General features: G+C 56.7%; 2 protein-coding genes across 2 annotated transcripts; one reads left to right on the top strand and one right to left on the bottom strand.

The window, feature by feature from the left end:
• The first annotated feature begins 7,998 nt into the window (after window positions 1–7,998).
• Window positions 7,999–11,780, top strand: GGS23DRAFT_368060 (nitrite reductase). Its single transcript, XM_051513323.1, has 4 exons — window positions 7,999–8,240; window positions 8,306–8,456; window positions 8,530–10,514; window positions 10,597–11,780. Exons 1-4 carry the CDS (start codon window positions 8,176–8,178, stop codon window positions 11,729–11,731), a joined length of 3,336 nt encoding a protein of 1,111 aa, XP_051374804.1. The 5' UTR covers window positions 7,999–8,175; the 3' UTR covers window positions 11,732–11,780.
• Window positions 11,781–12,254: 474 nt separating this feature from the next.
• On the bottom strand, window positions 12,255–14,904 carry GGS23DRAFT_555425 (beta-tubulin). Its single transcript, XM_051515601.1, has 6 exons — window positions 14,468–14,904; window positions 14,211–14,234; window positions 14,075–14,142; window positions 13,947–14,001; window positions 13,083–13,873; window positions 12,255–13,000 (listed from the first exon to the last, which is right to left on the bottom strand). The coding sequence occupies exons 1-6, from the start codon at window positions 14,477–14,479 to the stop codon at window positions 12,604–12,606; spliced, it is 1,347 nt and encodes a 448-aa protein (XP_051374803.1). The 5' UTR covers window positions 14,480–14,904; the 3' UTR covers window positions 12,255–12,603.
• Between the last annotated feature and the right edge of the window lie 225 nt (window positions 14,905–15,129).

Below are 15,129 nucleotides of genomic sequence, written 5' to 3'. Positions count from 1 at the left end.
GGTCGGGAAGATCCACCCTGAAATCTTTTTTTTTTTTTCTTTTTGTATCCTCAATCTGATCAACCACACAATTATTAGGTAGGCAGGGAGAAACGGGACTCGGTATCCTCTCAACAGCCAGCACCAAGGCAGGGAGACGAACAGCAAGAGAGCGAGTGGGAGAAAGAAGACCCAAAACGATTAAAACTCAAATTCAAATAGAGAGAGCGTGTGTGAGAGTGAGAGACAGAGAGGGAGAGGGAGAGGGAGGGAGAGAGGGTAATGGTGGAGGAGGAGTTGAGAATGGGAAGAGGAAAATACGACTGTTAGTTGAGATACCGCCTCTAGATGGGATAAGCATAAGAGATAAAGTAGTGGTGGTAGTGGTTAGCGGTGCTAAGTAGTAGCGGTGATAGTGGCACATCCATCCTAGTTGTAGGTGGCCTGCTTTGTACCTACAAGGTATGCGTGTCCAACACATGTGCGCATAGGCTGTCCAGTAGAGGTGGTATACCTAGGTACGGCGTGCTTAGCAGGTACCTCACGTACCGGAACTAGGTACCTAACTACCTAACCTAACCTCCTGCCCACCACTTATACCGGCCGCCAATACTGCAGGTAGGTTAGATATCTAAGGTAGGTAGGTACCTTGGGTACCTAGTTGCGTAACATAACTGATACGTACATCCATAGATGTATGTGCAGGTAGAGGGTCGATAGAAGGAGAGAGAGGCGATAGGTACCTCTCAGGGAGCGGGACCAGGTTGAAGGGTAGACCTAGGGTTATGCGGAGGTACCTACCTAGCTTAGGGGGTACCTACGGGGGCATCGCCGTGGGTATCGCCGTGGGCATCACCGACGACTGGCCGAGTTAGGCTTAGATAAGGAGGCAAGCAACAGCGTACGGTTCCCGGGCTTCAACGCAGGCTTACGCTACTCGCACACGATACACATCGATACATACCTACATATAAGCATAGCAGCACGCATAGGGTAGGGGGACCTAAGGCAAGTCTCTACCTCTCGCCATGGGCCGTACACAATAATAAACCCGTACTGACGCACCTGTACGGCACTTAGGGTGTATAGGGTGTGCATACGCTGTTGGATGGCTCAGAGGCGGGCACGCACAATATGACCTCGAAACGTGGGTTTTCTCTAGGGGCTTGCAGACGCCTAACCGCACTGAGCATCGCGAGAGGATGGATCATCGCTGCTCAGCTGTGGAGGTCCCATGTGGTATTCGTAGGCCGGCCGCGTGTGGCTCGCCCCCCCTCTAGCCCCACCGTCATCTTCCATCGGCATGGGTCTGCTTACTCCAAGCATGTATACGCGCAAGCCCAGGTAGCTATACATAGCGCAGACGCCAGGCTCCTCGCATCCGAACGCGTGTCGGGCTCGCAGCAAGGTACAGAATACAACTCCCTCAGACTTGGCCATGGTAAAAGTTGCAACGCGGATCCGTGTTTCAGCCCAGAGGCCGGGGGGATGGGGTGGTTCGTGATCTGGGCATGTCCTCTTCTGTGGCTAGTCCCACCATTGGCTCACTCGCCCCGAATAACGTCCTATGGCACAACTACCTACCTAGGTATCTACCTACCTAGCCACCCCAGGCTAGCCACCCCAAGCTAACCACCCCCAAGCTAACCACCCCCAAGGCTAGGTGGCTCCACGCGCATTAGGTACTTTGCCAGAACCGCCAGAGCACGCCAGATCCCCCTATTACCACCTTAGCTGACTGCTCACCCGGGTAGGTCCGTAGGCGCATCTGGCATCCTCTTCCACGCAAGGTTCTCTCCAGAATCTAGAACGCGTAGATACGTACAGGGCGTGAGCTAGGTATCTCGGACGTCTCCATCCTCCTACATCAATAGATCGATCTATTTCTACGCTTTCCACGTGCGCTGACTTCCGCTGGATGGTCCTCTCCGTCAGCAAGAGGCATGTGTACTATAGAGCCCATACGTCCGAAGCCAAGGGACACCAACCACCGTTGGGGAATCAGTACGGATAGGGCAGATGGGAGGAAAGGAAACATGTCACGCACGGGATCTGCCCTCATAAGCCTACATCCATGAGTCGTAGGTAGAATGTAGGCGTCTACGTTTTACGCAACAAAACAACAAAAGGGCACCCGAGGTATGCACCTGTGGGGGTACCTAACGCGACCGGCCTTAGGAGGGAGGTTAGGTGCATAATCTACCTAACCCTACCCTGAATCAATCGCCACCTATGGTGAGATGCCCTAACTTTGGGTGCCTAAGCGCGGAGGCGCCTTTTCCTTCTCTTCTTTTTTTTTTCTTTCGATGAACCTCACTCACCTAACCATGACGTTGTAGGTGGTTTGAAGATGGGAGGAGTTGACGATGTAACGCACCATGGCCTCGTTGGGTTTCCCAGAGGATCTCCAAGTTACCGATCTGCTATGCTACGGCTCCTCTCGTCCCACAACTCTGGTCCCATATTGCTTCTCTGTGCCTCTCTCCCTCCCTCCAAGGCGCTCCTGCGAACCGAACGCTTCTTCTTCTCATATCCGGATATGCCCTCGGGGCTAAGCAAGCGGATTCTCCCGATCTAGCCATGGGGAGCGCCTTATCTCGGTCGCCTGCATATTTTTGGCCCAAGGCCGATTCTGCCGGTAACGACTCCTACGCCTAGCCAACAACCCTGCGCGGGCGGGATCAAACAACACTACGGCGACGCTATGCCGCCTTGCGTGCAAACACCCTCAGCTAGGGCGGCGCGGCCGCAGATGTCATCGATCCCAGCTACCACGTGCAGCTCCTCTCCATCGATGGCTCTATGTTCGGCCACAAATGCGCCGTCTACTGCGACGCGACGATTCAGCGCTCGCATGACGTTGCCCCTGAATGTCGAGAGTCTACGTGCTACCAGCTTGTCCACGTTGCCTTCGGTAGGATTGGTGTAACATTTGGTGAGATTGGGCGGGCAGCAAATGGGAACGACACAAACGATGATGGGAAACGAAAAGATGCCGCCAGCAGGTTATATTGATCGTCTCCCTCGGCTTTCTCTCGTCGTCCCCCTTGCGGTAACGCTCGCTAACCATCACCCGGTCTATCCGGGCGTCCCCCCCACGGTGGCCCCCGAGTGGACGCGGACATCGCGACAACTTAGTATGGCGCTTATGTATGTCTGAGATGTCGAAAGACGTCTGCGTCGGAAGTGTAGGGCTCGCTAGCTGCGCTAACTGCTTAATCTGCCCGTCGGTCAAGGGCTAGTGCCGCTATGGCCGTAGCAGGAGGTTGGATTCCGCCAGCTCCAACCGAATCCCGCGCAGTTGAGATAAAGTCATGCCACATGTAAATCGTATCACCGGAACGGCCGCCTCGTCATGTATCTACGTATCAGCGGATGGTGCACTCCTGCTTCAGGAACAACCAGACGGCCGGTTGTCGTCAGCCGCGGCGGCCGTGTAACCACCGCGTGAGACGAAATGAGTCTAATTTTACAGCGAGGTCCGGGGAACGGTCAAGATGTGCAAGTTTGATGGCGTCTCGTGTTTTCTTGGACGTGCCTGTCAGCGTTCAGAAGGGGGGCCAGCGTCCGACAGAGACCGCACCCTAATAATAGGTGCCGCAGGGCTCGACTTACATCAGGGCAGCGAGACGGCGCATCCAACCTCCCCAGTTGGTCTCTGATCTCTCCCCGACTGGTAAAGCTCGGTGATGAAAGACGGCGAGAGATGTCTTGGCTCTCCCAACTGGTGATTCGTAAGGGTATGCGGGCTGACGGTCCTGGACGGCTACACGGGCGGCACCGGCGGGCAGATCAACGGCTGAAAACACAGCATGGTGGCCCCCGCGACTACCTACCGAGACGGACATAACGACTGGCATTGGTGGACGAAGCCCCGAAGAACGGGAAGGGCATCATCGGCAGATGCATGTACGAGGGACAATAGAGTGATTAGTCAGACGCCTAATCGCCCGCGAATCGGCGGCGCCGAGCTCTCGCGAGGTGAGTGTCGCCGAGACAAGGCGGAATGGTCCGGGCGTGCAGGATCTTCAGGATCTATTCGACAATGGAAGGAGTATTGGTTGGAGGCGGACGCGGAGGTGGAGTCGGCGGGCCGTCGTCCTCGTCTGCCTTCTTGTTAGCGACGGTGACGTAGGGACGACTTAGCGGACGCGCCTATGCAGGTACCCCAAGGCGTGAAAAGGCGTCGGGAGCGGTGATAGGAGAGGGAGGGCTCGGCAATGCAATGTTGCTGCAGGCATTCGTTGATCTGGCGGCCACCATTGGGTTCGGGGGGGCGGATGGTCAGAGAGGCAAATCGGTGTCGCCGAAGCTCGAGATTTAGGTGGATTGTATAGCAAGGAAGTATCTACACGTGCGAGCCACGGCTCGAGTCGACGGTGGATCGGCGCTATGGTTCGCGAGCCGAATATGCGCCTAACGGCCCCGTGATGTTCGGCGCTGCTGTCTTGAGCGCCCAAATCAAAGAAAGAGAAGTGTTAGTCTCGCCCCCCGGATCGTGTGTGAACCGACCCGAGAGGTGTTGCAAGTAGAACCCCGACGCCGGATCAATATCGGTAAAACTTGAAGAGAGATATTACCTACAGTAAACGGTTCATGGATATTGCCTGCTATACGCACCTGAGTCGTGTTCACCTGCATACCTATGTACCTACTGCATTACAGGTATGTACCTCCGTGTACATAACGTCGTCACTTACCTACAACTTCGGTAACGGAGTTGACAATATCTATCACGATACCTTGGCCTACACGTACAAAGCCCACCCCGCCGATCAGCCAACAGCCAGATATACCTACCATGTAAGCACCAACAGCTTCCGTTCGGTCAGGAAAGACGACCTCGAGAGATACGGGCACTGGCCTCTCGGACCCATACGCAAGAGCCGACAAGCCCACCGAGTCGCGTGGTTGATCGATCACGCCCCAAGACAGGATGGGAGCGCGAGGAGTCGGCCGTCTCTCGCGAACGGACTCACAATTCCCATATTAGCACGTGCCATATCGAGGCCTTGCCGTCCATGCTGTGTGCATACCGAAAGGGAATGGCGGTAAGGAGTCGGTACTACATGGGCGATGCTATTTTTGAGCTGCGCTATGCACGTACACGCGTACGTTCTTATTAGATTGTGGTTAGGTGAGATTGCGAGATGCCATCACTCCAACCCACACGGCATGCGGCTACAGGCTTCAATCTGCTATACCCTGAATTACTCCAGACGCAACCCGGATTCGGCCCTAGAACGATCTGTCTATTCCCAGTTAGCAGCAACGCCCTACCTGCAAACGTATCTCTCCTTCTCCACCCTAGGTAGGTAGCCAGGCCAGGCCAGTCCATTGATCCCTCTCCGTAGCAACGCTGTTTCGATTCTTCCGCTGTGTAGGTAGGTAGCTCGTGCATCACGTAACTAAAAGGGGGCTATCCCCGTACCGCCATCCGCAGGGAAACTCCTTTCCAGCAAACCGGTCGAGGCTCGTAGGCTCGCATTGCTCCTCAGTCAGGTGGTAGCAGGGAAGCCTGCTTACACTCGTATCCGAGCGACGTTTATTGCGCCCACATCCATACCACCACGCACACGCTCTCCCCCCCCCTCACCTCTAACAACGACCTGAACCAACCTGCAGCATCTATATGCAGGCGCGCACGCGCGCACATGCCGCCGGGACCTCCCATCGGACGAGCTGGGCTCGTGGGGGAAGAGGAGGAAAGGGAAAAAGGAAGCGAGAAAGGGGGTGCCAGGCAACCCAGCGAGCGCCGCCATGCGCATCCCGTCGCCCGCATGCGGAGATTGGGATGTCAGCGCCTGCCGGAATAGGCTACTGAGGACGCGACGGTGGCGCGCCGAGGGCGTGGAATGCGGAAGGTATAGATGGCGTAGAAGGCGCGTAGAAGGCACGCGACGCATGGGGAGGAAGAGAGGGAGGGGGGGAGGGGACCAGAAGATGGGAAACGATCCCACGGTTGCTAATACCACGACACGATGTTGTGATATTGCTGGCGGATTCGCTTGGGGTAGGTAGGGTAGGGGGGTTTGACAGAAGAGCGTATGTACATAGAGACACGCACACATGGAAAGGGGCGAGGGTTCGCTATTGGTGGTGGGGGTTCGGGAAGAGGGTACCGCATCCTTCAGGATGTTTCCAGACTACCCACCTCTATCAAACATGTTGTTGACCTTGGCTCCGCTCGGGGATAGGTAAGCAGGTGGCAGCGACGGTGGCAGAATGTCGTTGGGAACAATTCGGAGCCGCGTCTATCGAACGGAGGGTCCTATTGCTATAAATAATTCCGTCGCCAGAACCGCCGCTAACTCCCCCCCCCCCCCCCGAGCAAGCTCGTCAGACTCGCAGGCTAGCCCGTGAGGCTGGCAGATTGGCGGCCAGGAATAGGATCTCAGCGCGTACCTGGCAAAGAGGAGGCTAGGCAAGTATGTAAGGTAAGCTCCTGGCCTCGGTAAGGGGGAAGGCCTTTCGCCTCTGACCCATCGTTTCGCGTGGATGGATATATGTAAACGTGACTTTGTGTTATAACGCTGTTAGCCCGGATATGTATAGGTATACGTGGGGTGTTCTCGGCGTGCTCGACGTAGGACATGTCCGGGAAATGATCGCACCCTGTAGCCTGGTTAGTTGGCTTACCTGCCTAGGGCACGTAGGGAAAGGAAAAAAAAAAATAGATGCTTGCCTCCGTATCTGTGGTCGTCGGATCCCCAAATCGATATATAGATGCGCGTGAGCGCTTGGGTAGAATACGGTAGGACGGAATTCCGGTTTTGTGTCGCATTAAGTGTGGGATCGCGTAATAAGTGATTCGAAGGCAATATAATTCGAGGGCAACACGCGCCGATCAACCCATACGTACGGATGGAAAATGAAGCCAGCGGTTGGGAGTCGTCCTAAGCTTACTTTTATCGCTTACTTATATCAGTTGAGGGGGAGAATTGGGGGACAGGTTACCTAAGATGCCGAGCTGCATTTCCCGGAGAAGCAAATGCCTCAGCTATCTACATCAAGGCCTACTATCAGGTACCTACCTATCTATCTACAGGTATGCATGTACGTATTATTATCAGGTAGCGATCGAATAGCGATCGAATAGCGGGAATCTGAGATTCCGTTAGGTGTTAGGGTAGGTAGGTAGGTAGGTAGGCAGGTGTCTGCCACCTCTCCTATTATGGCCCAAGGCACCTAAACCCACGGCATCTAAGGGTGCACCGATGTACCCATGGACTGTTATCTGGCTGTCTTTTTTCTCTTTCTCCGCGGCGCCAGCGTCGTCTAGGAATTATCAACTCCGGGCCTCCTCGGATTGACCAATGGTACGGAGGGGATGAGGAGGGGTGGACGGTCTTATCGAGCGGCGCCGACCGCCGATACCGATAAGGAAGTAAACTGACGACACCGCCCGTCCAGTCCACCTAATGCCATTACACACCTGCTATTGGGACAGAGAGAGGGCACCGCCCTGCTGTCACCACTATCTAAACGACATCGTCTCCCACATTTCGCCATGTCGCAGCCCGCACCGCCGCCGTGCCTCCGTGGAAACCCGCAACCTTCCCACGGCTATGCTAATATTGCCGACTCTCGCAATTCCATCGCCGAAGGACACGGAGACAGCATTCCCAGTCGACCTGGTTTTGCGAATAGGTGACGGCAGCCGCCTCTACAGGCCCCCAAGGTACCCACGCGGGATGTTGACTCCCTCCCTCGTCTCCACCGTCTCCCGATCTTGTCGCCTATCGGGTACATCCAATGGCATCGCGGCTGTAGATGCCCCGGCTGGAGTCGCCTCTAATGGCTGGCTATCTATTGGATACCCTGGCCGTGAGGCATCTTAGTCCCCGGAGATGTGTGTTTCTGCTATCGACATTGCTTTTCCCTCATGTGTGCCCTCGTCGAGCTGCCCTTCTCCTGCAATGTCTCCTCCGCGTGGTCTTCTTCTGCATTGCATTCCTACACTCCCCTCCCCGCCTCTCCCCGTCTACTTTCAATATTCTTCATCGCCGCCTGCTATTCCTTCCGGCCTCGTCTTGCCGTCCATCCTCTTCCTCAAGCTCTTCCTCTCGAGGAACGCCCTCGCTCCGCTCGCTAGTTGTTCCATCATACGCCTGCGATCCCTATAGTATATGTCGTTAAGCAGCATAACGGCAACGTAGCAGTGGTGGCTTTCGCGTACCCCCCCGCGCCTTGAAGATGGCTGCTGGCGAGAGGACTAAGTTGGTCGTTGTTGGCCTGGGAATGGTCGGCATCGCCTTTATGTAAGCCGTGAATGTGCTCCATAGGTCGAGCGTTCTCGTCGGATCTCTCTAACCTTGCTTACTAGAGAGAAACTCTTGAAGCTTGACGCGAGAGCTCGCGCATATGATGTTGTTGTTATCGGCGAGGAACCTCACCTCGCCTATAATCGGGTCGGCCTTACCAGCTTCTTCAGCCATAGGAAAGTTGAGAATTTATACCTGAACCCGAAAGAATGGGTTAGTGAATATGCTCAAGCCTCGCGAACGCTCAACCAAACCTATTCGCCATGGTCACTCACGCGTGATGCAGTACATGTCGCACGCCCCGGACGGCAAACTCAATTACCACCTGAACACCCTGGTCACTAGCATCAACCCTGCGAATAAGACTGTGACCTGTGCCAGCGGCGACGTAGTCTCGTACGACATTCTCGTTCTAGCCACGGGGTCCGACGCTGTGTTGCCGGCCGAAACCCCCGGCCACGGCGCAAACGGAGTCTTTGTCTACAGGACCATCGAGGATCTAGAGAAGCTCATAGCCTTCGGAGAGTCACGTAAGGGGACTGTCGGCGCCGTCGTCGGCGGTGGCTTGCTAGGCCTCGAGGCAGCGAACGCCCTGATGGACCTGAAATGCTTTGAAAAGGTCAAGCTAATAGAGAGGAACCAATGGGTACTTAGCCGACAGCTCGATGTCGAAGCTGGAAACCTAGTTGTCGAAAAAGTCACCAATCTCGGTCTCGACGTCTTACTTGGCAAGCGGGTAGGAACGATTAAGACGGATGAGGAGAATAATGTCATAGGCGTGATTTTTGACGACGGCGAAGAGATGGATTGCTCTACGGTTTGCTTCGCCATCGGTGTGCGACCTCGCGATAGCCTAGCTAGGAGCGCGGGTCTCCTATGTGCGGACCGAGGCGGCGGGATCCTCGTCAACGACGACCTAAGCACGACCATCCCCGGCATTTACGCTATCGGCGAGTGTGCGAGCTGGCAGAACCAGACTTTCGGCCTCATCGCCCCCGGCGTCGAGATGGCTGATGTTCTATCCTTTAACCTCACGCAAGCCAAGCTCCACCAGCCGAGACGTTTCAAGCGGCCTGATTTGAGCACCAAGCTCAAGTTACTGGGCGTCGATGTTGCCAGCTTTGGCGACTTCTTTGCTGATAGAGATGGCCCCAGTTCCTGGCCAGTGAGAGCGGCAAGAAGGAAGACGGAAGACCAGAGCGCTGCCGGCGGGCCTCAGGTTAAGGCCCTTGTTTACAAAGACCCCTTCGCTCAAGTTTATAAAAAATATCTATTTACCGCCGATGGTAAATATCTGCTCGGCGGTATGATGATTGGCGATACGAACGATTACATAAAACTGGTGCCCATGGTCAAGAATCAGAAAGAGCTAGAAATACCTCCGGCGCAACTCATCCTCGGTGCGAAGAAAGAAGGTGACGACGGCACCGACGACCTCGAAGACGACACCCAGATCTGCTCTTGCCACAACGTTACGAAGGGAGACATCGTCAACAGCATTAAAGATGGCGCCTGTAAGACTGTTGGCGAGGTTAAGGCGTGCACCAAGGCTGGTACTGGTTGCGGCGGTTGCATGCCACTCGTTACGAGTATCTTTACCAAAACCATGAAGGAGATGGGCGCCGAGGTGACTAACTACCTGTGTGCCCATTTTAACTATTCTCGAGTCGATTTATATAACATCATCATGGTAAAGAGACTCAAGACTCTCGCCGAGGTCATGCGGGAAGTAGGAAGCGACAAAGACTCAGACGGCTGCGAAGCTTGCAAACCCGCGCTGGCTAGCATCTTCGCGTCGCTATGGAACAAGCACGTTATGGACAAGACCACGCACGGCCTGCAGGATACCAACGATCGATTCCTGGGAAACATCCAACGGAACGGCACCTTCTCCGTGGTTCCTCGCGTATCCGCCGGGGAGATCACGCCAGACAAGCTCATCATCATCGGCGAAGTTGCCAAGAAGTATAACCTGTACACCAAGATCACCGGCGGACAGCGCATAGACATGTTCGGGGCTAAGAAGCAAGATCTGATCGATATCTGGAGCCGGCTGGTGCAAGGGGGCATGGAGAGCGGACACGCCTATGCGAAGTCGCTACGGACCGTTAAGAGCTGCGTGGGGACGACGTGGTGCCGGTTCGGTGTTGGCGATAGCGTAGGCATGGCCGTCAGGCTCGAGGAGCGGTATAAGAGCATCCGGGGTCCTCATAAGATAAAAGGCGGCGTGAGCGGCTGCGTGCGCGAGTGCGCCGAGGCCCAGAGTAAAGAGTGAGTGTAATGTGTCTGTCTCTATCACCGCAAGATTATTTCCATCAGAGCGTAACCGTGCTGACGGCTTCCCCCCCAAAAGTTTCGGACTCATCGCGACGGAGAAGGGCTTCAACATCTTCGTCGGGGGCAACGGCGGCGCGAAGCCGAGGCACGCGGAGCTCCTGGCCAAGGACGTGGCGCCGTCGGAGGTGGTCCCGATCCTCGACCGGTACCTGATGTTCTACATCCGGACGGCGGACAAGCTGCAGCGGACGGCGAGGTGGATCGAGAGCCTGCCGGGGGGGCTGAGGTACCTGCAGCAGGTGGTGCTCGAGGACAAGCTGGGGATCTGCGCGTCGCTCGAGGCGCAGATGCGGGAGCTCGTCGACTCGTTCTTCGACGAGTGGGCCGAGGCGGTCGGCAGCCCCGCGATCGCGGCCAAGTTCCGGCAGTTCGCCAACACGGACGACGCCGTCGAGGCGATGGAGACGGAGCGCGACCGCGGCCAGACGCGGCCGGTGCGCTGGCCGCGCGACGCCGCCGCCGACGACTTCGCCGGCCTGCGCCGCCGCTGGTCCGCCACCGCCTGGCAGCCCGTCGTCGAGGCGAGCTACTTCGCCGGCGCCGACGAGGCCCCCGGCGGCCTCAGCGCCACCATCAAGCGCGGCGACACCCAGCTCGCGCTGTGGCGCGTCCGCGGCCGCTACTACGCCGCGCAGCAGATGTGCCCGCACAGGCGGTCGTTCGCGCTGTCCGACGGGCTCATCGGGCAGGACCCGGCTCCCGCCCTCTCCGCCGCGCCCCCCTCGGCGCCGTGGGTCTCGTGCCCGTTCCACAAGCGCAACTTCGACCTCGGCGACGGCAGCTGCCGCAACGACGCGGCGCTGTCGATCGCGACGTTCGAGGCGGAGGAGCGGCCCGCGGCGGCGGGCGACGGCGGCGCGCCCATGGTCTACGTCAAGCTGCCGCCGGTCGCGGAGCTCGACGCCGCGCTGGGCACGTCGCGGTGGATGGTGCGCAAGGGCGAAGGGTGCGGCGGCGGCGGCGGCGGCGGCGGCGGCAGCGCCGGCGAGTTCGACGAGCTCGACCGCAAGATCGGCTTCAAGGGCCGCCGCGCCAAGAAGCCCGGCGTCCGGCCCACGGCGGACTCGGACGCGCGGGCCCAGACGCGCGGGCCCCTCGAGGTCGCGACGCCGACGACGGCGGGCGGGTGCGGCGCCGCGCCGGATTGGTAGGCGGGCAGGCTGGCTGCGGCGGGAAAGGGAGAGAGAGGATCGGGCCGTATATACTAGGTTAGGTAGTTCTTCGCCTAGCTACCTCGGTTACATGTCCTTACATAGATTTATATATATATATATATATATAGACCGCGACTACGTTCTCGGCTTCCCGTGGATAGATACAGCCGGCAGCACATTGTCTTCGCGCCCTGCTCGTTCGCCCCCCACTGGCCCCGCGGTCTTCCTCCCTCCCTCCCTTTATTTTCGACGGACGCGGCCGGGGGGGTGCGTTCCTATAGGCAATACGTGTAGACCTTACACGCCTTCGCAGAATCGACAATCGCGTGCACGAACTGCCGCTGGTATATATACACATACGTAGACTGCGGTGGGTCGGAGATAGGCGGGAATGGGTGAGAACCTATATCCCTTGCATCTTTAGCCTCTCCGAACCTAGGGCTGCTTCGTCGTATGCGACGACGGTCACCGGTGCTTACTACTACCACTGCCAAGTCGATACGAGAATGTCGATGCAGAGAACGGGTACAAGAAAATCAATTCTGTTTTCTTGTCACTACTACCGAAGAATAATAACCCTCCTCTTTTAGTTCTTTGTTTCTGTTCTTCTCCTTCTCCCAAACACGCCAGAGAGTGGTTGGTTACACATCTAACAAGCCCCCGAGACCTTGCAATCGACCGCGATTGACTATATTATTCCTTTATATCCATTGAAGGTCTAGGCGCTGAGAGGGAGGGGAGGGAGTGAGGGGGGTTATGCGAGAATAGTATAGAAGACAACCACAGAATGGTGACATGCCCTACTCATCCATCCATCCATCCACGCAATGCTGCCCTCTCTGTGGCAATGGGTATAAGAGGGGTCCAATTTACTCCTCGGCCTCGCCCTGGGCATCCTCGCCGTACTCCTCCTCTTCCTCCTCATCGACACCGGCATCCTGGTACTGCTGGTATTCGCTAACCAAGTCGTTCATGTTGGACTCGGCCTCGGTGAACTCCATCTCGTCCATGCCTTCACCAGTGTACCAATGCAAGAAAGCCTTTCGTCGGAACATGGCGGTGAACTGCTCGCCGATACGCTTGAACAGCTCCTGGATGGCGGTCGAGTTACCGACGAACGTCGATGACATCTTCAAGCCACGGGGTGGGATGGAGCAGAGGGCGGTCTGGACGTTGTTGGGGATCCACTCAACGAAGTAGGACGAGTTCTTGTTCTGAACATTGCGCATCTGGTCCTCGACCTCCTTCATCGAGACCTTGCCACGGCTAATTTGATTAGGGTTAGCAGTTGGGTTTGTTTGGGGGGGGGGGGGGGGGTGAGAGGAAGGAGAGTGAACACGAGGCTTACAAGATGGCAGAGCACGTGAGATATCGACCGTTGCGGAAATCCGAAGCAGCCATCATGTTCTTGGGGTCAAACATCTGCTGGGTCAACTCGGGAACGGTGACAGCGCGGAAAGAGTGGGCACCGCGACTGGTCAGGGGTGCGAAGCCGACCATGAAGAAGTGTAGACGAGGGAAGGGCACCATGTTCACGGCAAGCTTGCGCAGGTCAGAGTTTAGCTGACCGGGGAAGCGCAGGCAAGTGGTGACACCGGACATGACGGCAGAGACGAGGTGGTTGAGATCACCGTACGAGGGGTTCGACAGCTTCAGAGTGCGCATGCAAATGTCGTACAGGGCCTCGTTATCGATACAGAAAGTCTCGTCAGAGTTCTCGACCAGCTGGTGGACGGAGAGGGTGGCGTTGTAAGGCTCGACGACGGTGTCGGAGACCTTGGGGGAGGGGACGACGGAGAAGGTGGCCATCATGCGGTCTGGGAATTCCTCGCGGATCTTGGAGATCAGCAGGGTGCCCATACCGGCACCGGTACCACCGCCGAGAGAGTGGGTGATCTGGAAGCCCTGAAGGCAGTCGCAGCCCTCAGCTTCGCGGCGGACGACGTCGAGGACCTGGTCGACGAGCTCGGCGCCCTCGGTGTAGTGGCCCTTGGCCCAGTTGTTGCCAGCACCCGACTGGCCGAAGACGAAGTTGTCGGGGCGGAAGAGCTGGCCGAAGGGGCCAGCACGGACGGCATCCATGGTGCCGGGCTCGAGATCGACAAGGACGGCGCGAGGCACGTACTTGTTACCAGAGGCCTGTCACCCGGGGCACGTTAGCGTCCTCGTCCTCCGTCCGATGGCATCCCTCCACATGGCCGCAACCACGTACCTCGTTGAAGTAGACGCTCATGCGCTCAAGCTGGAGCTCCGAGGTGCCATTGTAACTGTCCACCGACCCGTCTGTCAGCATTACCGTCCCTGCCGTGTCGACACATCGCCGGGTCTAGATATACGTACACGCCATTGCTGTCGAGACCGTGCTCGCCCGAGATGGTCTGCCAGAAAGCAGCACCAATTTGGTTGCCCTGCGAATCCTGTGTGAGCGCTGCCAGATTCTAGCGCGATGGGGGTTCCTGTTGGTTGTGGCACTTACGCATTGGCCGGTCTGGAGGTGAACCTATCAAGAGAACGAGACACGGGTTAGCTTTGCAATTTTCATCCTGTTGTGTTGGGTTGTTGACAGCTCAACGCCGCCGAGAGGACCACAAGACGCGGTGGTGGTCGTGTCATGTATGCGTGACAGAGCGTGTGTGGAGGGGCGTCGCGTTTCGGTACTCGGTTTTTTTTTTCTTGGTCTTGGACTGGGCTTGGAGGGAGGCGAGGGGCAAAGGGGGCTGTATCATGACTTACGATCTCGCGCATGTTGGCGGTTGTTGCTGATTAGGGTCTAAGAGGAGGAGGGGAGAGAGAGAGGCTGGCAAGCGAGGAGGAAGAATGAATGGATGTGGTTTGGGGAGAGGGTTATGTGATGGAGGCTGAGGGCAGAAGAAGAATAAGAAGGATAGGAGAGGAGCGGTGTGTGAGTGGTATGAAGAGAGGTTTGTGTTGTGCCTGGCTCGGGAGACAGTCGAGAAGAGGGTAGCTCAGGTTGTCTGTTTTTTTTCTTTCCTTTCCTTTTCTGTTTCTCTGCCTGGAGAACTTTCTAAAGGGAAAGGGCGGTTCCTATTCGTTGCTACGGGGGAGGAGCCCCTCTCTGCGGGTCAGTGTGCTTGCAATTCTAGAAGTAGCACCTCCGCTATCTCCCTTACCTGCATATCTGCCTGCTACGTACCGAAGTGTTGTACCCTACAAATACCTGGTGGGTACCTATAGGAAATGAATACAAGGCAGGTATATCATTTGGTTCGATTAAGTATCCTATCAGGTAGGTCTGTACCTTCCATGTACCTACCTAGATACCCTCCGTGTCCTACTACACGTGCTTGGCCCAACCGGCAGACGCCAATCGATAACATCGTAAACATAGATTCTTGGCGTCGGCAGTCCAATCACAAATGATGGCAGGTACGTGC

Source organism: Durotheca rogersii (assembly GCF_024521655.1).
Source record: "Durotheca rogersii strain YMJ 92031201 chromosome Unknown GGS23scaffold_4, whole genome shotgun sequence".
Taxonomy (NCBI): domain Eukaryota; kingdom Fungi; phylum Ascomycota; class Sordariomycetes; order Xylariales; family Xylariaceae; genus Durotheca; species Durotheca rogersii.
This window is presented reverse-complemented; position numbering and strand designations above follow the sequence as displayed.